Source organism: Delphinapterus leucas, chromosome 10, assembly GCF_059928025.1.
Source record: "Delphinapterus leucas isolate spDelLeu-1000000601 "Yukka" chromosome 10, BTC_Dleu_Yukka2, whole genome shotgun sequence".
NCBI lineage: Eukaryota > Metazoa > Chordata > Mammalia > Artiodactyla > Monodontidae > Delphinapterus > Delphinapterus leucas.
In genome coordinates this window covers 34,258,581-34,281,715 of record NC_143138.1, presented here as the reverse complement: position 1 = coordinate 34,281,715, position 23,135 = coordinate 34,258,581, and the positions used below count along the sequence as shown (strand labels likewise).

Sequence of the window (23,135 nt, the reverse complement as noted above, 5' to 3'; positions counted from 1 at the left end):
AGGAGCAGGAATCCAGCTCCTGGCACCTGATCCCCCAGATTAGCTACTGCGCTCTGGGGCCAGCAGGGGAGACTGGACTGACTTGGAAAGGAGAGCCACGGACCAGGCAGGAATTTGTGCCCCCAAGAGGTGCCATAAATAACCAGAGGGAGTCAGAGGGCCTCCAGGGAAGGAGGGTTGGAAAGGAGCAGTGGAAAAGGAAACTGTCAGTCATCAGTCCAGGGAGCGTCCAGGGCACTCTCCCAAATGTCAAAGGTAAAAGTGTATGGATGTGGTAGGAGTAAGGGGTCACATCTTCAGAGAGGACCAGCTTGGAGACCAACTCCCAACATCACTCAGAGTCAGAAAATTTCCACACTGTTCATCTCCACCCTGCAGGTCTTCAGGAACCAGCCCTGCTTCCTCATTTTCATCCCTTTACCATCCTGGAATAGAGAGCAATAACTCAGCCTGCATCGCAGGTGGGAACACTGAGGCCCACCCAGAGATGCTAAGTGATTTGGCCAAGATCACACAGTGAATCAAGGATTGAGATGTGGATATGAACATGGATTTTTTTTTTTTTTTTTTTACTCCCAATCTAGGGTATACACTACAGCCAAAATATAAGAACCTATCCTCAGGGAGGAAGTCTTCCCCACAAGGGAACAGTGAGCTGAAAGGATCCCTTCTCCCCACTTTCCTCCCTGCAAGACATTTTACTCTTCCTCAGTCGATCCAAGCACATCACTGTAGCTGTGACCGGAACGCTTTAAAGATGTATTCATTAGAACTAGCTGGGGGCAGCCCTGGAAATAAGAATGTAGGCTCAGAAGACCTGGACCTAAATCTTCGTGTGATCTTATACAAATCACCTTTCTGAGCTGCAGGGCCCTGACCTGCAAAATGAACACAATAATACACACCCACGTGAGACTGGCATGAGGACCAAAGGCGATAATGAGAGCCTGAGTGCCTGAATGACCCCAAATGCTATAAAAGCTGGGAGCTGCTCCTGGTGAGGCAGCACCTTATTCGTCTCTGGATTCCTGGTGTTTACTGCAGTAGTGCCTGGCATGTAGGAGCCCTAGATAAATGTTGATAAAATAAAAGAACGAAGGAAACTCTTTGCATTTAAATGCTGTATGTTTGTGTGATGATAATAATAATGTGTGTTTGCTATTTATCAGTTATCACTGCCTTTCTTTGTGGACACAGGCACTACTACGGCTACCCTGTGCTTTACATCCCTGGAAAAATGACTGAATAAAAAAAAGATAACTTCTGGATAAGAATGCTTTTAGTAATAAGCCTAATAGGTAGGGTGACCATATAGTTCACCTATACTGGGGCACTTTGGGAGTGAAAGGGAAGGCAGTAGTAATTATGCCTGGACAACAGATATAAACTATGATTATCCTGGGCAAACCAAAATGCTTGGACATCTTACTCATAGGACGCAATGCGGCTCAGAGCTCTCCGGAGGGGAGAGCCCCAAATCCTCCAAATCATCCTAACTCCTATTCTCTACCCCAACCATGGAAGGGGTCCCCTACATTCTCATTCCCACCACCCACCTGCACTGGGAGCTGTGTTCAGATCAGGTCCCCAGCGTTCTTAGGTTCCTCATTTTCAACATCTAGGTGACTCTGACCCACACTTCTGCTGCCCTGAGAATGTCCTAGAATGTTTGCACTGCCCCAGACACAAAAACCCATGGCCCCGGCTAAGCACCCACCGTGTCAACTGCAAAAATCATCCAGCCCCTCCCGATGTGTTCCAGCTCAGGGATTATTCCAGGGGCCCCAGTCATCTCTCATTAGTTTCAATAGTCTTAAAACCAGTTCTTCTGCTTCTGCTCTTTCTCACCTTTGCTCTGTTCTCAACAAAGCAGCCTCGATGATCCTACAGAAATATGTCAGACCATGTGTCCCATCTTTTCAAAGATAATGGCTTCCTATCTCACTCAGAGAAAAAGCCAAGGTCCTTATAACAGTCCTTAAGGCCCCAGCCTACTTAGCCTTTGTTTATCTCTCTGACCTCGTCTCCTAGGACTCTCCAGCCATGTGTATGTCCTTACTTGTTCCTCAAACACACCAGGAAAGCTCCCACCTCAGGACCTTTGCACCTGCTTTTCCCCTCCCTTGGAACACTTTCCCCTTAGATAACCCTATGACTATTTCCTTCACCTTCTTCAGATCTTTTCTCAATTATTTCCTTCTTCAAAGTTCTTCTCTGGCCACCCTATAAAAACATGTCACTCTGTCTCCCTTCCCTGCCTTTTCTCCTTAGCACCACCAAATAGACCATATATATTACTTCTCCTGTATATTATTCAACCCCCTCAAGCTCCATGAGGGCAAGGATTTTCATTTGTTTTGTTCTTTGCCATACCCCAGTACCTGAAACAGCCCCTAGCATATAGTAGATGCTCAATAAATATTTGTTAAATGAATAAAGGACCAACTGAGAGGGAACATACATGGCAGTTGGACATTTGGCCTCAGGAGTGAAAAGGTCTGGTTTTAATTCTGGCCCTGCCATTTTGGGGCTTATGACCGTAAAAAAGGCCCTTAACCCTTCTGTGCATCTTAGTTTCCTCATGTGTAACATGGGATAATCCACATTGCCTCCCAGGACTATTGAGGGCATTAAGTCCAATTTCACATATAAAACACTAAACTCACTGCCTGGCCTCTTTCCAAAACTAAGCTTAGTAAATGGCAATAGTGTTACTTCTGGAGGCGCCCAGTCGATGTGACATTGCTTATGCGTCATAACAGGTAAATCAGCATCCACTCCCTTTCAGTAACAACTCACAGTTTCTTTCCCAGTTTGCGCTACTCATCGCCCCCTGTCTCAGGACCCTCTTTCCCTGAACCCAAGTCTCCCCAGCCAAGCTGGCCTGGGTCTCTTTGCAAATGCCCCTTTCAACACAAGCCTTGTCCTGCTTAAACCTCTGAGAGAGCTTCCCTCCGAAAACTCACCCACCCTAGGCCCCTTCCACGATCTTCCCAGGCGAGCTGGGTGGGAAAGAAAGGTGAGGGATACATGGTGAGGGAGGGTGAGAACAAAGAGAATATGAATACATGTGTGACCTGGTGTGGGGAGGGAGAGCAGGCCAAGCCATCCCCACCTGCCAGCTTCCTGTCTGCTGCTGATAAATAGGGGATACCGATGGCCAGATTTTCCATTCCCCCCAACCCGGCACCCGCCGTCACTCAATTAAAAAAAGACAGAGCGAGAGAGCCTGGGGGAGGGGCCTCTGGTTATAAAGCCTGTGGGCCAGCGGGTGAGCACACTCCCGGACGGCCAGATCCTTTTCCTGTCACCCCCAGGCAGATTTAGCTGCTGACAGCTGCTTGGGACTCTGCCTCCAGGCCTTGGCCCAGACCCGCCGCCTCTCCTCTCTCTCAGAGACTCTCAAGCCTCAGCCCCTCCATGGCCCAGAAAGAAGAGACCGCCGCGGCCACGGCGCCTACCTCACAGGATGGCGAGGATCTGGAGAACCTGGAGGACCCCAAGAAGCTGAAGGAACTGGCGGAGCTGCCTCCCTTTGAGATCGTCACAGGGTGAGAGCTGGGTGTGCACTGGGTTCCTCCTCCCCAGAAGAGCACCGGCTGGGGACAGGCTGGGGTGACTTAGGATGGTAAGAGTAGGGATTGGGGTCACCATGCTGCAGCCATGAGAGTGCACAGGTGTGCACAGCAGGGGCTGCAGGGGACGCAGCAGCAAATCTCTCTTGGCTTCTCAGACACCTCCAGTCAGGGGAGGTGGGGAAACTCCGTGGAGGCCAGGGCCCAGAGGAGGAAACTACGCCGGAGGCATCACTTGCCTCTCTGGGTAGAGGTTGTTTAGTCCCAGGGAATTTGGTAAAAACATGGGATGCCACCGGTACCTTTCAACATGGTCCCAAAGTAGCCCCTCCCTCAACGTCCCTCTCTGCTTCTGAGTGGGCCTCTCCTCTACCTGTATGTCTCTCACTCTTTCTTTAGAGCTTCTCCCTGGAGTAGAAGATCCTAAGACAGGAAAGACAGATCCATCCTTTCCCAAGCTAGAGTGAGAAGCGTTGTTTTTTTTTTTTTTTTGCTTGCTGAATCATTTCTGAGTCTCCCCAGGGGCTGCCTACATCCGCCCCCCAGGGAAACAGAGAAGTTACAGGCCAGGCCCAGAGCTTCTGGGCAGAGGAGGGGTTCCAACACCCTCAGCCACAGCCTGCAGGAAGCAGGATCTAGAGCAAAGACTGCTGAGGCTCCAAAGAGGGGGCTGCACCCAGGGTCCCCCTGTCTTCTCCAGATTATGCCACTTCCAGGAATGAAACCAAGCTGTCTTCCTCCTCTTCCCTCTCTGTCCCTTTGGCAGAAGATTCTGCTAAGTTCCTAATCAAAGAATAAGAAGGGAGTACGTGGGGCCGCTAGGATTCCTTCACGGGAGTCTCCAACAACAATGCCCACAGCAGACGAAGGGCCACAGGAAGAGAAACTTCAGGAAGAACGGAGGCCTGATGCCTTCAAGGGGCAGAAGGGGCCCTGGGAGGCAATTTGGACTTGCTGTTTGAAGCTGGGCAAGTGCTTTTCCAGTCCTGGCTGCAGTTTTTTCATTCGTAACATGAGGAAGTTATACTAGTTGATTCCCGTCTCCGATTTCTAACAGAACCTGAGGGAAATGCATCCTAGTTCCTGAGGCAAGGCTTCAGGAAAGAGCCCCGGAACTTGCACTCACCTATGGCCAACCAAGTAATGTCCCCTTCAACCCAGGATTAAAGGAGCAATGGGGCGTAGATTAATACATTCACAGGGAGAGCCTAGGGCCACCAGGACAGGAGAATCCTCGATTCCAGTGGCTCTCAGTGGAAGGAGATCCTTTTTCTAATACCTAAACATGCTGGTCCATGCTGGCCTTGGTCACATACACACACACACGGGCACGTGCACACCCGCTCTGCGCACTGTTGTGATCTTGTGATCTCCCCGGCACAGGGCAGGGTTGCTTCAGAACAGAATTAGAGTATGTTTGTTGAGTTGAACATGTTTTGAGGTCTCAGGGTGGTTGGTTTTGAAAGGTTAAATCCTCTGATGTCACTTGCATGTTTCTGGAGCTTTATAATCTCGGCACACTTCCATAGGCCTGAGTGCCTTCAAGCCTCGGCACAAGGCCAGGAGAGGAGCTATATCATTGCCACTCTACAGATGGGGAAGCTGAGAGTAGGGGAGATCCAGTCACTGCTCCAAGACCACAGAACCAGTAAGTGGCAAGTTTTCTGACTCCACCCTAGCATCCTTTCCACTGGTCTCCCATACAGAGCTCCAGCTCTCTCCATCCTCAAGATGGTGAGGCTCAGAGGCTTCCCTGACCCAAGGCTCAGAAAAAAAAGGCACAGTAGGGCAGCTTTCTGGGTACTCTGAGAGCAGTTCAGGGGGGAGGTGGAGCCCCTCGTGTTTCCCAGCCACAAGGAACAGCTGTGGAGATCTGTCTCCTGGGCCCCTCCAAGTAAACAGACAGCTTAAAATAGCCTAGAGGTGTGGCTGTGTCTGTGCCGGGACAGGAAGAGGGAACAGCTCTCCTCTCTTTCGCTCTCCAGGCGCCCTGGCGTCAAAGGACCAGCAGAGCCTGGACTCCCACGGGGGAGAGGTCTAGCCACACTGACCCTTAGAACAGGGCTCCAGACTAGAACCGCAGATGGCTTTTCAGGAAACAGTCTGAGGGGAGGAGGGAGTACCGGGCAGGAATAAGGAGAGACATGCCCACTTATCGTGATTCTGGTTTGAATAGGGCACTCGGGATAGAAAGCAGATCTAAGGGAATTCCCTGGTGGTCTAGTGGTTAGGACTTGGAGCTTTCACTGCCAAGGGCCCAGGTTCAAACCCTAGTCGGGGAACTAAGATCCCACAAGCCTCGTGGCGTGGCCAAAAAAAAAAAAAAAAATAGAAAGCAGACCTAAGAACATTAAAAATAATGTGGTAGGGCTTCCCTGGTGGCGCAGTGGTTGAGAGTCCGCCTGCCGATGCAGGGGACACGGGTTCGTGCCCCGGTCCGGGAAGATCCCACATGCCGCGGAGCGGCTGGGCCCGTGAGCCATGGTCGCTGAGCCTGCGCGTCCGGAGCCTGTGCTCCGCAACGGGAGGGGCCACAGCGGGGAGAGGCCCGCATACCACAAAAAAAACAACAACAACAACAAAAAAAAAACAACACACACACACACACACAAATAATGTGGTAGAAAGTGCTAGAGAAAGGTCTATAACTGTGGCAGTGTGCCCAGGCCCGCTCATGCCTCTCAGCTGAGAGTCAATCGGGTGCATCTCTTACCAAGTCTGTGTTCACTAAATCCTGTTGGTTTCCTGAAATCTCCATAATGGGTGTGTTTACAGGAATCAGCAAATGTTAGAAATCAGGGCTTTTAAAAAACATTTCTTTCAGAGAGCTGTTAAACCAGCACAGCACTGAAAGAGAGAACCCTCTGAACAGGAGGAGAGCAGAGGAGGGATGTGCCTAAGGGGTAAGGTCTGAGGCCCGGAGAAGGTACCATCCATCGGTACCAGGTTTAATTTCTCGAGTGTCAACTGCTGTCCCAAATCTGAGAGGTTGGATTACTCAACCTATCTTTCAGATGAGGAAACCAATCCTCAGAGGGAGAAATAATTTGCCCAAAGCTAGTGGATGGAGTAGGGTGTGAACCCCAAGACTCTCTGATTCGCATCAGTGATGCAAGTGCATCTAAAAAGGCCATAAAGAAGAGTCTTTTATATTCAACAAATATTTTCTGAATAGGAGACATTTGTTTACTGCCGGTTTCCCCCAGAAATATTTAACCTCCATGAGGACGGGGACTCTGCCTTTTAGGTGCTTTCTCCCTAGCACCAAGAATGGTACCCAGCTCCTAACTGGTACTCAATAAACATTTGCTGAACAAGTGAGTGAACTCATGATCGAGCACCTATTGTGTGGTAGGCTCTCTGCCAGACATTCGGGTAGGGAATTAATTGCGGGGAGGGCTTCTTGAGGAGAGAAGTTCAGGATATATATATGAAGATCCAGCAGCGCTAGGCTCACAAGAGAATTCCACTGGATCATGCCTGCCTCTGAACTCAGCATGCTTGAGGGAAGCTCTGGGGCACCGGAACGGGTTGGCTCCCCATGTCTCCACCCCAGCTGCAGCTCTGCCTGGCAGCTCCCCTTGCTGTGTGTTTCTCTTTATCTCTAGTTACGTTGTGTATGATTTTACATAAGCTGAACCTGCTATCAAAGGGATTATTCTAGAATAGAGATAAATGGCACAGGCGACGAGTCTCCTTCCAACCACTTCTCTAGCCCCCAGTAGTTTACTCCACCCATGTGAGGAATGGAGAGGAGAAGCAGGGTTCAGAGAAGGGCCAGGCAAAGAGTGAGGGGCCTTGGACACCACTGTTAATGCCATGGCCCCCTCACCCCTCACCTGGAGTCTGGAGCAGGCTGGGAAAGTTTGTTCTATAAAGAACAGAAGACGGCCACTGACTCTGGCCACCCTGGCCTCCACTGAGGGTTGGGGGAAGGTGGAAGCTCATGTGCAGAGATGGTGTTTCCCCGGGTAACAGGACGGGCCCAGGGCTTTGGGAATCCCATCCAGAACTGTCAGTCAGGAGCCAGCAGTTCCTCAAACCCCTTCTTAGCTCTAGGAAGTCGGGCTGTTAGAACCCTCTGCTTCCCTACACTCCTCCTCTGACGATGCCCACTCCTGGCATCTTTGAAAAGTGGTCTGGAAAAGGGAAAAGGAAACTGAAACTGGCAATTCTGCCTCTTTCAAGTAGGTCACGAAAGGTCTCGTGAGCAAAGCGGAAATGAGTCAACACTCAATTACCTGTGAGTAGATTTTCCACTCCATGGATTATTTGGGGGCAAATGTTTAAACTTGGACTAGCTTCCACTGCCCTCCAGGTTGCTTCCTTTCACTGTCTAGATTTATGCTTAGGAAATGCAAATGTTTTTTAATGTGAAAGTGAGAATATATATATATATATATATATATATATATATCACATCTCTTCTCCCTCCATCAAGCAGACCTTTGTCCCACTTTTTTCTAGATATAAGGATCCTCCACTTCCTGCCTAGAGAATTGCCCAGAAACCGGGGTCTAAGCAGATGAAGTTTGAATGGCCTTGTCTGCAGAAAGTATGAGGAAGTGGTGCCTAAAGAGGTGCTGAAGTTGGCAGGAGGGGGCAGGAATCATGCTGTTGGTTTCTGTGCTTGAAGAAGGGACTGAGTCCAGGTGAAGGAATCTACCATCAGCATCTCTCTCCTGACCACCACTCCAACACACACACACACACACACACACACACACACACACACACACACACTTTAGCAGTAAAGTATCTGCTGGGGTTGACAGCAACGGGCTATAAGTAAGTGTGGTACTTGGGCATATCATGCTACTAGAAAGTAAAAGATGTTTGTGATTATCTACGAGATCACTGTCACTACTTCCTTCCTTCCACTAGTGGGCATAATAGCGTGATGTGATTCTGTAATGTAACCCAAGATGGCCGTGTTGGCTAGCTCTCTGGAGAAATTTCAGACCTCTACTGCCTCTGTTCTCCTGGTAGCCCTCCAGGGCCGAGCTGTTTCAGTCTGTAGGAAGCCCAAAGAACCTCATTCAACCTTTATGCTCCTTCTAGAAGACCAAGAATCCCACTGGGAAGCCAAGCACGCTCAGTCTCTGAGCAAAGCCCAAGGAAAGACGGGGAGCCAGGACCTTCCGTGACTTTCCCTTTTGCCCCTTGGATGCCTTCCGTTCCTGAGGTCCCTAGTCCAGAAGGCCCTGCTGAGGGACAGGGTAGACCATGGGGCTGTTGGCCCACGGCGGTGGAAACTGATATTTACAGAGAGGTGAACATTCTTCCTCTCCCTTGGGTTTCCGGTTTCTCTGGGTCCTCTCCTCTTGCCTAAAGAAGAGGAGGATGGGCTGAGAGAAGCATCAGTTGTAGACCATCCAGCCAACCCGCAACTGCACACTGGGCCACACATGTGCTCTCGGCTGGGCTGTACTTGGCAAAGTTGGAGCAATACTTCGGGGTTTCCACACACATGTGCTCTCGGCTGGGCTGTACTTGGCAAAGTAGGAGCAATACTTCGGGGTTTCCAGAAGGAAACCTGAGGGACCAACAGGCAGCTATTGTGGAAGCCCCCAAGCCAACCAAGCAGCCATGAACCCTTCCAAAAGTTTTACCTGAGAATCCATCCTACAGGTAGCTCTGGACTGGACTTGGGGAAGCGGTCTGGCAAAAGGCCTTGAAGAAAGGAAATCCAAAAAAGAGGGGATATATGTATACATATAGCTAATTCACTTCGCTGTACAGCAGAAACTAACACAACATTGTAAAGCAACTATACTCCAATTAAAAAACAAACAAACAAAAACAGTTTCAGCAAGAAAGGTAAGCTCTGTGCTTCTCGGGAGAAAAAAAAAGCCACTCTAGGAAGTGAAGGGATCATTTAGCAACTGGCTGAGTTCAGGAGTGGTCTGGTGGGGTGGGTTTAATGGGGGAAAGCCCAGTGTAAGTGAATTCCCAGCAGGGATTGAAAGAGGACAGGGGAATCATCTGGCCATCCATCGTCCCCAAATGTTAAGTAAATATAAACACATTCAACCAGGGACAGAGGGACTTAGGGAGCTAAAGATAGTACCCGAAGGAATCCCAGGGCTGCGTCCCCAAACACATCCATCTCCACAATGGAAACTTAACCTGACAGCAGGGGACATGGAAAGCTGGCTGGAGAAAATGTGGTGATGGGGGACGGAAGGACTGCAGGAAAATAGCTCAAGTTTCCTCAGCTCTTTGGCACCCGCTACTTACCCCTAAGAAGCCAAGACCCTGGGACACCAGGGATCCCTCTGCAGCCCAGGGAGTTGGGTGACCTCTCTGGGGGAAGGGAAGGGGTGTAGAGAAGCAAGAGCAGAGTTAATGGTTGCCATAGGGTATCTTCTGGGGCAACCACAGAGATTACATTTTTTAAAAGAAAACATTCAGCCTCTCCAGCTGGTCCTCATCCACTCCTCTCCTTCTGACCTTTTCAATCTCTCCTGTTGCAGCCTCTTCATTCTCCTTGGACTTCAAACCTGCACAAATCTTCCCTATTTTAGAAAAACATGCACATACACGTAAAGGTGAAAACAATCTTCACCTCTGATGCTTTCTTTAGGCCCTCTCCTTTATTCTCCCCTTATTACTACTAAGCTTTTCAAAACACCTGGCCTTTTTCTGCTGCTTTCATTTCCTAATCATCCATCTCCCCTTGGACATATTCATTACCAAGTCTGGTGCTCTAAGACACCAAATGGGCTTTCTAAATTTCAGGCTTTTCCCCCAGCTTCCCTCTCTCTGCCTAATGCCACCCCGGTACTCCTCCACGGACCTCACTTTCATTATACCTTTCTTTCCTCAGGAACCTGTAACAATTCTCTATTGGCTACTGAGTCAAGGCTAAACTCTCAAGAACCTTCATCACATGTCCTCCACTCTACCTCTTTATTTTTAGTAGTCCTCTACCGTTCTCAGCTGTCTTCTTTACATCTTTTCTTTCCAGCTATAATCTAGCTGCTAGATTACAAGCATCTGGAAGGCAGGGGCCAAGTCTTTTATGGTTTTGAAATGTGTCAATACTATACAAGTTAATTCATATCAAGGTACCCTTAGGTAGTCTGGCCTCAAAGATAAACATTCTTGGACACTTACATGACAACCCTTCTTTCACCTGAGGGAAAAGACAGACTTGAGAAAAACAGTCCTTGGGAGAGCCTGGGACTGCAAGTTTTAGGCCATCCTGTACCTAAGATGTAATATCCGTGGCTGACAAGGAGAGATATGAAAGCATGAAATGTTATTGCTCTGTCATGAGATATTTTACAGGCTTGCTACTTTGTAAAATTACTATTTGAACACTGCTTTTCAAACCTGGCCACATAGAATCATCTGGAGCACTTTTTTTTTTTGGCGGTATGCGGGCCTCTCACTGCTGTGGCCTCTCCCATTGCGGAGCACAGGCTCCAGACGCGCAGGCTCAGCGGCCATGGCTCACGGGCCCAGCCACTTCACAGCATGTGGGATCTTCCCGAACCGGGGCACGAACCCGTGTCCCCTGCATCGGCAGGCGGGCTCCCAACCACTGTGCCACCAGGGAAGCCCTGGAGCACTTCTTAAAAAATGCTGATGCCTGGGCCTCCTCCAAATGTTCTCATTTAATTGGCTTGGCGTGGGGCCTGGGCATGGACATTTGTAGCTCCTCAAGCGGATTCTAACGTACAGCCAGGTTAAAGAGTCACTGAATTAGAAATGTGAGCGTGTGCTGTGTGCTGGGAGTGAAGGTGGAGTGCTTGGAGACCTGTGCTAATGAGGTGTCCAGGATGCACACCTCACTCCAAATTCTCTCCTCTCCTTTAGATAAACATTTGAATTCCTTCGTGTCTTTTTGTCACTGCTGTCAGCATAGGCAAGTCCTGTTTCGGTATTGAGAGTGAATGCGTCTCAGAGGTACTTATCTTGGAGAGCCATCCACTCCATGCTAGTCCTAGAACAAGAACTCATCATTCTCTCTCCTTCCCTGTGCCGTTGCCTCCTTGACCCACAGGGAGCGGCTGCCTGCCAACTTCTTTAAGTTTCAGTTCCGGAATGTGGAGTACAGCTCCGGGCGGAACAAGACCTTCCTCTGCTATGTGGTTGAAGCGCAGAGCAAGGGAGGCCAAGTGCAGGCCTCGCGGGGATACCTAGAGGACGAGCACGTCGCCGCCCACGCGGAGGAAGCCTTCTTCAACACCATCATGCCAGCCTTCGACCCGGCCCTGCGCTACCTGGTCACCTGGTACGTGTCCTCCAGCCCCTGCGCAGCTTGCGCTGACCGCATCGTCAGGACCCTCAACAAGACCAAGAACCTGCGCCTGCTCCTCCTGGCGGGGCGGCTCTTCATGTGGGAGGAGCCTGAGATCCAGGCGGCTCTCAGGAAGCTGAAGGAGGCTGGCTGCAAACTGCGCATCATGAAGCCCCAAGACTTCGAGTACGTCTGGCAGAATTTCGTGGAGCAAGAAGAGGGTGAATCCAAAGCCTTTGAGCCCTGGGAGGACATTCAGGAGAACTTCCTGTACTATGAGGAGAAGTTGGCCGACATCCTGAAGTAGGCGAGTGGGCTCAGCCTCACGTGAGTCTTTTCACTGTTAACTTGGGTAGAAGGTCAGGTGGAACGAGTAGTCTCTTTGATTTTCCTTTGATAGGATTTCATCTCTGTTTTTGGTTGGTTGTAAAAACATTCTTAGAAGATCCCTCCTTGTTTTCTCTTTCTTCTCAATTCCTCTCCCTAAATCCTTTTCTCTCCTACTCTTTTATATCAAACTGATTTTCCCCATAACTTGGAGTGCTCAAGGGTGACAGGAATCCAGAAGCTTTGATGAGACAGAATGACTTTCATAGTAAGATTTAGACGGTGCAAGGACCTGTTACTGAACAGCAAAGATATTTCAGCCCCCTAAGCATGTCCTCATGTCCACCTGTTCAGACTTACTAACTCTGGACACCTTCTAGACGCCCTGCCGCCACCCCATTTGCAATCTTATGATTCCATTTTTCTCTAATGTAGGTTCTGCATTCCTACAGGGGCATTTTTTTTTTTTATTTTTGGTACTTTTGAAAGTCCCCGAATGGATCTGTATTCAACTTTTTGGAGGCCAGAGAAGCTTTCATGCTTTCAGACAAATGGTTCTGCTTTGAGGGAGACTAATAATTGCTGTTTGAATGTACAATGCAAGAACATTTCCCTAATGTTGAGAAGACCTCATCAGAACTCGCAGAAAAATGATGAATGCGGGGAATGAGGATAATATAGCAACAAGTTCTGCTATACAGCAATGTTTAAAGGGTTAAAAGATGTTTGTAAATTAGGCAGCAGCTCAGAAGTAGCCTCCTACAGATATCAAGATGTGATAGGAGAACTGGAAGTAAAGATCAGCTATTTAAGCAAATAATTAGGATACCATTAAGGCAAATTTGGCCTCTTGCTGAGGGTAAATTAGACTCTTAGAGAAACAGGCCGACTGCCCTCAGGAAAGAGGGTAAAGGATCCTTTACTACCTCCTTTTGAATTTCATCTGATCTAGTTTGCTCCCATAGAAGTGCAATGACTAAGTCTCTTTACAAGACCTGAGTTACCGATCAAAATTTTCCCATAACAGAGAAAGGGTCTTCACCACCCTCTTATCCAACTTTAATTCTGGAACACCTCACTTATTAATAAAACATGAAAGCAGCATGCTTCCATGAAGATATTAAACTTATTTTTGGTGTCTCTCACTCATAATAGTCTAAAGAGATGTTGCTTCATGGACACGTTTTGGAAACGTAAGTGTTCCAGGGCTTGATGTTGGCAGGTGTTTGCTATTAAGACATGCAGACAGGGTGCCTGATCATTCTCCAGCTGAGCGTTCACCAATCCATGAAGACACAGTTTTTGGCCATTTCTTACAAAATGCAGGACCCATTCACTGAACTCAGTGAGACTATGGTCAGGTAATGCCACATGGTACTTTGCTCACACAAAATAAGACCACTCTGAGCGGTGGTGAGTAGTAATACAAACAGATTTCTAAGGATGGCCTCTGAAAATACAAAATTAACTTAAATTCCTCGAAGATTTTATTAGTATAGGGACTGTCACTCGTAATTATAAACCCTACATAGATTATGTAGAATGATGACTGGTAGCCTAATTTTAACTCGTGTACTTTCTTCTTAAGCATCTTTCAGAGTCACAGGCCACTTCTTCCAGCTGCCCAACTAACCAGACGTCAGAGATGGATGTGTGTGTGTGTGTGTGTGTGCGCGCGTGTGTGCGTGCGCGTGTGTGTGCGCGTGCGTGTGTTGTCCATTAAGTCAAATAATTAAATAGCTAGGGCTTTCCTGATGGCGCAGTGGTTGAGAGCCCACCTGCCGATACAGGGGACACGGGTTCGTGCCCTGGTCCGGGAGGATCCCACATGCCGCGGAGCAGCTGGGCCCATGAGCCACGGCCACTGAGCCTGCCCATCCGGAGCCTGTGCTCCGCGACAGGAGAGGCCACAACACTGAGAGGCCCGCGTGCCGCAAAAAATAATAATAATAATAATAATTAAATAGCTAAACCTGCTATAAAAATTAAGCATTTCAAGGAGGATTAAAAAGAGCCTTTAATTTTGGATAACTGAGAGTTATATCTTTTGCTAATCTAAATAAACAAGTAAAATAGATAAATCAGTTTGAGGGAAAAGTCCATTTCTAAGTCAAATTATTTTTAAATAAAATATTATTGGACATGTTCCACATTATAAGCCTCCTTCCATTAGTGTACATAACCGTATTATCTGGACCCATTAACATGCTTCCCTGTACTCTATTTTAGTTGCTCATATTCCTGAAGGGAAAGGTTAAAATGTACGAAGTTAAAAAAAAAAATTGGCATGAAATCAAGTTGTCATCTAAAAGCAAAGAACTCTGCTTAATTAAAATAGTCTCAAAAAATGAGCATTTGTTAAAGAAAATTTGTCTCATATTTCTTATTCCGTCTTTTTGAAAAATGACAGAATAGGATTTAACCATATATTTAACTCAAGATAACATATTTAAAGCAGATCTCTTCTGGGGCTTTCTCTGTGCGAACCACACCAAAACATGAATGAAACAAATCCAGTCCTGAGTAAACCGGAAATCACAGGAGACTATGGAGAAATTCAGGCACTTGCTGGCAAGGGCACAAAGAAACCCTAACTCAAAAAGAAAACCCTTCACTGTTTAGGGCCAGCAAGGCTCTCAGTAACATGCTTTCTGTTTTCTCACTAAGGTCTGTCTGCTGCCACCAAGAGACAGCAATGACACATGTGGCCATCTGGGACATGCCTGACTTCCCAATACCACTTGGAGCTGGACAACATTTGACACGAACCAATCCTACTGCACAACGCCCTCCGAGGACTCAAAATACACTTATGCTGTAAATCATTTAAGCTGTGCCTCTCTCTCTAAGGCTGCTCTTGGGAAAGAGGAAAATGAGCTGCGAAGAGAGAAACGGCAACCGTATACGGGCACCAGGCGTCCACGGGGCTGAAGGTCCGCATTTCCCTCAACTGGGCTGCTTAGGTCGAAGAGCCTCAGACCCAAAGTCTGCACAGATCTTTGAAATATGTCCAGAAGTGCATCTTAAGTTGGGTTCTTTTTTTAAGAAAAACAGCAACATTAATAAAAGAGGTGGTGTGGTCTTTCTGTGACCAAGTTTTTTAAGGAACTTGGACATTTAGAAGTTATTATGGACAGTAAGCAAGTCCCAGGAATAGGGCTGTCCCAGGCTATGAACCAAGCCATGACAATATATAAAGTGGGAGGAAGGCTTAAACCAGAACTTAGCCTAGGCAACACAGGATGTACTAACTCTCCCATGCAGACTTCACACCTCGGTCTTGACCTTCATGAAATATTTTCTTCTGAGATTAGCTGTAAATGAGTATCTTTTCCCTCCTCTGAAGACAAGGAATATGGCAGAGGATGAAACAAAAGGCACAAGAAATCTGTTTCTAAGGTATATAAACATCCCAAGTGCCAATTCATAGGCAATTAGCACCTTGATTAGAGGAAAGGGCAAGAAGTAGGATTTCAATGTTCAGATACACATAATGTAAGAATAGTCAGTATGTGGTACTTGATGGCAACGGCAGGATGGTGTCAAAAGTCTCATTTCTTAAAAGGCTTGTTTGAGTCCTATGTAGAAGCAAAATTTCACACGTGAATTTCTGGGTGTTTCCCAAACTCTAACTAGGTTTCCAGGAATAATGTGTCCATTCTGAGTATCAGGCCACGCCTCCTTTCCCCAGGCTTCAAGTGTGGTAAGTCATTGGAATTTGACCCCAAGACTACCTGCAAATGACAAAGCACTTTATCACATCCCTGCTGAACTCCACTCACAGCCAGACCTCCACAAGACTAGGTTTTGTTAAAGAAATATGAACGAGGCTCATACTCCATGAAAAAAATTAACCCTAATCCCTTAAAATGTAGAAGCAGCCTAGAAAATCAATGTTTTGACCCAGTGTTAAGATTTATTTGCATAGTTAGGCAAAATACTTTAATTCTAAGTTTCCTCTTACCACTCCACTCTCATTTTGTTTTGTATAGACATTCTCTCCCTTTTTTTTCCCCTTCAATTTTACTGTGTGTATGTGGACAGAAACAAAGCTCCAAAAAAGTCTTAGTCTAAAGGTTTGACAATGAACTTGCCCCCGGCACTGCCCCTACCCCCAACAACATGGAGAACTTGTCTGTTGCACATAGATACAAAAGAAGTGAAATACTTTTTGAAACTGCTGCCTCATTCAGGCTGAGATGCAATAAAAACACAAGTCTAAGGTACAAAGATTATATTTAACCAGTGCTTTCCTGGTGTTTTAACGAGCCCCTTCTAAAATCCAGTTCTTTTACACTTGGGAAAGCAGCAAGTCCTATGACAGACCCAGAATTCACTCTAGGGAGAAAATCAATAGTAGGTCTGTCTCTTTGAACTCAACACCACAGTAAGGGGGTGGAGGGTTGAAATACTCTACTAGTTTTCCCCACACCTCTGATACTGAACCACTGGCTAAATCCATGAACCTTATTCTTCCACCATCGAAATCAAGAGTGGACAAAGCACTGCTCTCTCAGCGTAGAAGAAAAGGGGACTAATATTTACTGTTTTCGATCCCAGGTGGCTACACATCAGAATCCTCTGGAGCTTAAAAATACAAAGAAACCTGGCCACTCTCCCCCGCCCCCCCCACTACCAAATTAGAATTCTTTTTGGAGGAAGTGGACCTTTATTTTTTTTTAAGGAGATTCATATGGGTTTTGTTGAGAACTACTGATTTATTGACTCATTACTCCACACTAGGAACTTTGCCACATATTTCACATAGTATTTTATTTGTTTCATGACTGAATTCAAACAGGTTCAATCACAGAACCTATGTGGTGGACAAAAGAGAGCAGGAGTTCACCACGGGGAGATTCTAAAAGCCTGCCTTTCCAGTGTGCTGACCCACAGTTCTTGCCCATTCTGATGTCTTATTTCTCACCTTGCTGCTCTTCGTACTGGACCCTCTATCTGACTCCTCCGGATTAAGTTACAGGTGAATCTTCCATTACCCAAGTCCAGAACAACACAGACATGTGCACAGAACCTCACTGCCCGCCCCCCCCCAAGAATTTATTTTTCCATTCTTGTCACCACAAATTCCTTGTTAACAACATAAAACTCTTCCTTGTAATTTAAACAAAACTGAACCCATAATTCTCTCCTAGGATGAATATTATGACATAAGGATAATACCAGGTAAGTGCACAAATGACAAAAGATACAAAATTAACTGAAATGTTCATCCTTCCTGAAATTTCTCTTAAACAGCAGAAGTAGAAGCAATGCTGACACCTAGTGGCAACCCAAACAAATCAAGTAGCATCCCTAGCAAAACAGGGGTCATAGGCCCAACATTTGGCTTCCCCACCTAGTATCAGGCCATCTAGGCCTTACCTTCCTGGAAAAAAAAAAAATTCCCAGCAACACTTCCCAAGCAATCCCTCCTCCAGATTCCCAGTCCAATCGTGAGAATACAGCAACCAAAGTCTGGCCTGTGAAACAGGCTACTTCACATGAAACTTTCCTCTGACCATTTTAAGGTCAGTTTGCTCAGTCCTAAGGCCCAGATGACACAGAAGGTAGACGTATCCAAAATGCTCATCTGATCAGAGTGTGTACACAGTAATTCTGATGTCTGTTGCCTCAAAGATCTCCTCAATCATCGCAGATACATTTTCCCATTGCAGACGATCAAGACCACATCCAATCCTGAAAAAGACAAAACATCCCCACTGGTTGTGATGAAGGTATCTGGGAAAACACTCCTTCCTTCTTCCTCTAGGCTGCATCCACCCAAATCCTAAGGTATCATCTGGTCTCACACCTATAGGCAGCCATGGTGGGAGCTGGGAAGTTAACTCCTATTGTGAGTCACCTAAGGCTGTTTCCTAGAGCGCCCTAACATCCAACAGCTGTCACTTCTCTTTTGCCTAATAAAGTACCACTTCCCAGTTACTTCAGGCTACGTTTAGAAATGTATAACTGCCGTGAGATGGAAGAACTTACTATCCTTCTATTTCTACTGATGAAAACTAGCTGTGGGTGAATGGCAAAAGGTTGGTATTTTTAAAATACACTTATGATAATGAAATGTTAGGAAGACAAAAAGGAGAATGACAAAGGACAGGATCTCTGCACACAGGAAGTCAAGAGGGAATGTTGGGAAATGCCAAGCTGATTGTAATTCGGAACTTTGCAGCACTCTGGTGAGAAACCCCAATCGGCCCACAAAACTCTTACTACCTGGCACCTTTCTTCCAAGATGTTACTTAACTGATCCTCAATATCCCTAGGGAAAAGAGATGCTTAAAATTGATAATTTTCTATAAATGTGGTTAAGTACCTGAAAAAATTGTGATTAAAAAAAAGTTTCTGGTACATAAGCGATGAACATATTAAAGACCAGCGTAAGATAAGGGACCATGTAGCCACGCTCGTAAGTAACTTGGACCTTGGAATAAACCTGCATGCATGCTCAGCACTGACAAAACTAGTCTGACAAGAAGAGAAGAAGGGACCCCAAGCCTATTTCCTGAAAAGGAAACAAAGGGGATATTGAACCCCTAACGTCAGTCCCTTAAGTTCCCAATATCTAGGGTCTAAGACATTACATAAGGGACCTATCCTCTGGCTATTGTCCACACTGAACACAAACAAGCATGCAGTTTAAAAAGCAGTGGTAACTTACAACTTTCTTCACACAGAATTAACAGGTTTGGGACACCTGAGGGGCCCAGAGAGAAATCACAATTGCTCAGTCTTTGTTCTTTAGCTGTATTGCTTCAGAAATAGAGGCCAAGCTTCAGGTAGAGGACGCCCAGAATTCAACAAATGTCTGTGAACAATGGTTCCTCCCTACTAAGTAGGCTGAGGCAGGTCTGTGGTTTAATTATCCTGATTCACTTAGCCCAGGCTAAAAGATGGGCACACCTTAGGCTAAGATCTGACAACTTGTTTACTGATGATTTTTAAATGTTTTGACATTTTTCCACCTTTAAGTCTGTACTTTAGGTTACATTAAGCTTTTAAGTCACTTGTCTTTGGGTAAGACAGTAAACCCCACTAATCAAGTCTTCATTTAGGGCCCTGGATTTCCTTGCCTTGGCATGGAGAGGTCGGTGACTCCATTCTTCAGACAATGGGACTTCATGGCCTCTAAACTCTTCTGTAAGTTTTCATAAGTTGGCTTGTGTGAAGCCCTTTTCTTTGTAATCTAAGTACAAAGAACGAATTCAAATTTCCATTAGTCCAAAATGAGAGCCAAAGAAAAGTCGTCATATTCTCCCAACATCCTGATAATTAAAATAATAAGTATATTTTTACAGAATAGTCTAAATGACAAATGTCATACTGTCCCTTCCAGTTACGGGAGCTCCTCAGAAATCCACTACATAGAGCCTGAGAAACCCAGACACTGCCATATAATTATCTTTCCTTTTCCCAAGAAAACCAGATTCGCAGGTATGCCTACTGTCTACTGTTTTTAAGCAAAGTAGGTGAAAGTTTCTGTGCCACTTCCAAGAGATAAGCTGCATATCTGTAACAGGAAGAATCCATAACACCTAAAAATTTCCTGTTAGGTTTATTTATTTAAAAACTGTGCTCGCCTTTTATTTCCCTATAAAAGAACAGAGACAAACTGGTAGCATTCCAAACAAGACTGGAGGTCACAGTAGCATTAAGGACATTCAAAGAGGCTAGGACATGTCCCCACTCAGTGTGCTGTCCAAATCAGGCTTGTAGTGACTTGGCTATAAGTCATCCAGCACCATCGCCAAAAAGCTGCACTCTTTCTGAGGCCAAAGACCCTTTGGATAGTGGAAGAATCCCACACTGAGGAAGCAGGCAGGAAAGGATATGAGTATTACTTGGCACTGCATTTGATTGGGAAGACTGAGAGAAAAACTCCTTTGGGCAATCTATCTCTTGAGACTTTATAGTCTCTATCTTACTATGATTAGGAAGGAATTAAACTATGGGAGGCATCCCTAACTTTTCCAAGTCTCACAGCACAGGTCTTTGGTGAATATCACTACTCTTTCCCATGGAGCTGGGATGCAGCCTCATGTTCCTTTCTAATCCAGTGCACCAAATGGCCACCACTTCCGGATCTGAGTTGGCATGAGGTCAGCTTTTTGACAGCTCTGGTTGTCTGGAATGAAACACTGTGATCAACGTAAATGCAGTACAGCCCATTGGTTTACCAATCCTTAGAACTTACTGAGAATTGGCCCCATCTTACCAGGTAATATATATATCGCCCATCTCTCTTCAGAACAGCCACTTCTCCAGACTTTTTTTCTAAGAAAAACAGTTATTTGATAGTAAAAAAGAAAAAGAAAACCGAAACACTGATCTCCATTCTTAGATTTTTAAAAAATCTTTATAAATTTGAGTCTACTTCAGAACTAGAATTAATTTTCAACCCTGAAGAACACTTTGATCCTTATCAGCCTTCCTAGATACCGTATTCCTTAACTTCCAGCTTTCTTATTAATGTTTTCTGAATCATGTTTTCCTCACACCCCATCTTTGGTCCTGCTGCATTTTCAAATATACCCTTACTTGTTCACTTAAAAAACTTTAATGTCTATTGCCGTGAAATGTTTTAGAATGCACAGCACTTTTTACTTGCCAAATGTGTGTTTAATAATAATCCTTTTACATACAAAAACAGCTAATGCGTTAAGCATTAAGGGGAACATAGATGTATTAAAAAGTTCTTAATTATTAAAGAGATTTCAATCAGGAAAACATGTCATGTTTAGAAATAAGTATAATACAAAGCAGTAAGAAGTTGCTTTCTTAAAGGCTGGGATTAGAATCACCAGTGGAAACTTTGATTTAGTAAGCCTGGACTGTGGTCTGAGCAACTGTTTCAGAAGCCCACGTGTGATTCTGATACACATCTCTGGTTTAAAATCACTGGTAGAAAGTGATGGGAGGAGTCTGTAAGGAAAAGGTTCTAAACTCTTTGAAGCATAGCACAATATGGGTAAACAGAGGATCTTGAATGTCAAGCTAAAATCTGTGGACTTTTCTAAGCACTTCAGAGTTATTAAAGGTTTCAGAGAAATGGAGTAATATTATCAAGAAAGATTTATAAAAGAGGGGGAAGAAATTTAAAACTTTTACAAGAATTCAGGTTTCTTGTGACAAGGACCCAAACTAGAGGCCATTTTTGTAGAGGAAAAACTTAATTTGCAGAGTTAAAAGGACTCGGTAGTTAGGAACCCCATCTGTGCATGTATATCTTGTTTAATCATTAAGTATAACAAGAGCATCAAAAGATGCTCTAGCCAGGGCAGATAAGTTCAGCTGTTTTCAAAACTCACGTTGATTTAACAGTTCCTGCACCCCTCCAAATTTCTTCTTGAAGTGGACAGCTATCCCAGCGCCCATTCGACAGTCCTCACTGATACAGTGGGCTAAGGAGTCTGTTTTGGGGCATGCAAAAAGGTCTCCTTTCACATAAGTAATCTAAAATGTGCAAAGGGAAAGAAAAGTTTCATTAGTGACAGAAAAATACTAAGCTATTTCTTTTCCTTTACTGTGCCCACCACCACTTCTCCGTCCCTCCTTCATTTAAAGACAAATCCTCAGAATTTAATTTAAGGGGTTATCTAAAGCGAATTAAAGCATGTGCATAAGAAAGTGATGGGTGGTCTCTGCCTAGGACTGTATCAGCCTTTCTAAAGTAAATCAGCAGGAGAGAGAAAGACAATTCAATTACTGGTTTAATTAAAAAGTGTTTATGCTTTTGACCTCAATTGTTCTGAATTTCAGTTCACCAGTAAATTAATAGTTGTTACGCACTCTGCTTCCTTCTGAATCTTCATTAGGGCTGCCAGCCATGATACTGAGTCGCTATTTCCAGAATTTAAGTGTTTCTTCAACTATAAAAAGGGGAAAGGAAGTAAAAATACTTAGGCAACCTGAATATATTACGTTCAGAGTGCCCTGACCACCCACGTACAAACATTTCCCCCCCACCGTTTATCGCTGAAAGTAAGTTCGCCTCTAGGAAGTAATGCAAAACTCTTCTGGGGCAAGAAAAAGAAAGAATGCCTGGTTTCAGAGGCGGGAGGCCCCGCTCGCATTTCGCGCTTTCCTGGAGCGGAAGAAAGGCGGTCCTAGGACCCGCCTCCTACTTTCCCCGCGCCCGCGCCGAGTAAGGCTGATTCAAGACAGTCTCCTTTTCCCTGCAAGATGCAAAAGTATTTCCCCATTGTATTTGGCCCAGAAGCAAAAAGGTGGGACTTGGCCACAGTCCCGTTAAGCCGCATCTAGGGAGTATACAGGCCTGGGGGAGTGTACTGCCGAGGCGTGGGCAGGTGAAGAGGGAAGGCGGCCTCTCAAGGAAGGCTCACCCCCATCTTTTGGGGGGAGCTGCGGGAAGAAGTCTAGAGAGGCCTCCCATTCTCTGTTTCCTACCCTAGGGCGGATCAGCAAGGGCGTGGGGCCTGTCCCGGGGTCCCGTGGTAGGGAGCGGGGAGGTTCGTGCAAAGCCCCAACGTACCGGGGTTACCCTTCACCTGGAAAGGAGTCGGCTGTTAGGAGGTCCCGCCCCGCGGGGAAAGGCTCTGGTAGGTGGGGAGCAGGAGAAGAGCCCAGATGTGGAGCCAATCCCGCCAAAGTTCTTAATTGCACGCACCTAAGATGGCCGCCCACCACCTGGGAGCGGGGCGGAAACGAGCCCCTCTAGCTAGCTAGCCGAACCTGCACTCTTTGGTGATGGCCGCCGAACTTCCGTTGGTAAATTCCATAGAGTACCCCGCCGCCGCCCGGGCATGCGTAACGAGACAGCGAGTTGGGTAGAACGGCGCTTGCGCATTAGCCCCAGGAGCGTGTCTCCAGGGGCCGCATAGACGGGGGAGGGCAGTTGGCAAAGGAGTTACTTAGCGCCTGCGTGGTACTATGCTCAGGGCGGTGTTTGAAGGTTGAAGGGTTGAAGGGTCTGGCGTGTCTAGAAGGCGCCTGCGTATTCCTTCGGCCGG

General features: G+C 46.3%; 2 protein-coding genes across 9 annotated transcripts; one reads left to right on the top strand and one right to left on the bottom strand.

Annotated features, from left to right (window-relative positions):
- Window positions 1-3,078: 3,078 nt before the first annotated feature.
- Window positions 3,079-16,358, top strand: APOBEC2 (apolipoprotein B mRNA editing enzyme catalytic subunit 2). The gene is made up of 3 exons (XM_022581846.2): window positions 3,079-3,551; window positions 11,587-12,150; window positions 14,818-16,358. The coding sequence occupies exons 1-2, from the start codon at window positions 3,421-3,423 to the stop codon at window positions 12,128-12,130; spliced, it is 675 nt and encodes a 224-aa protein (XP_022437554.1). The 5' UTR covers window positions 3,079-3,420; the 3' UTR covers window positions 12,131-12,150; window positions 14,818-16,358.
- A 546-nt stretch (window positions 16,359-16,904) lies between these two features.
- OARD1 (O-acyl-ADP-ribose deacylase 1) lies at window positions 16,905-23,133 on the bottom strand. Of its 8 annotated transcripts, none has more exons than XM_022581850.3 (6): window positions 22,793-23,133; window positions 21,955-22,034; window positions 21,474-21,618; window positions 20,381-20,439; window positions 19,239-19,351; window positions 16,905-17,847 (listed from the first exon to the last, which is right to left on the bottom strand). In XM_022581850.3, exons 2-6 carry the CDS (start codon window positions 21,991-21,993, stop codon window positions 17,745-17,747), a joined length of 459 nt encoding a protein of 152 aa, XP_022437558.1. In that variant the 5' UTR covers window positions 21,994-22,034; window positions 22,793-23,133; the 3' UTR covers window positions 16,905-17,744. The 8 variants fall into 8 exon arrangements, with proteins under 8 accessions (XP_022437558.1, XP_022437557.1, XP_022437555.1 ...); XM_022581849.3 differs by having other exon boundaries at window positions 22,858-23,132; XM_022581847.3 differs by lacking the exon at window positions 22,793-23,133 and adding an exon at window positions 22,658-22,786.
- Window positions 23,134-23,135: the final 2 nt, after the last annotated feature.

Excerpts from the sequence above, each read along its gene's own strand:
- OARD1 (XM_022581850.3), bottom strand. The coding sequence starts at position 21,993 with ATGGCTGGCAGCCCTAATGAAGATTCAGAAGGAAGCAGA. Across the intron at positions 21,619-21,954 it reads AAGATTCAGAAGGAAGCAGA|ATTACTTATGTGAAAGGAGA; the intron begins GTGCGTAACAAC and ends TGCACATTTTAG. Across the intron at positions 19,352-20,380 it reads GGCGATATATATATTACCTG|ATTACAAAGAAAAGGGCTTC; the intron begins GTAAGATGGGGC and ends CTTTGTACTTAG.
- APOBEC2 (XM_022581846.2), top strand. The coding sequence starts at position 3,421 with ATGGCCCAGAAAGAAGAGACCGCCGCGGCCACGGCGCCTACCTCACAG. Across the intron at positions 3,552-11,586 it reads CCCTTTGAGATCGTCACAGG|GGAGCGGCTGCCTGCCAACT; the intron begins GTGAGAGCTGGG and ends CTTGACCCACAG.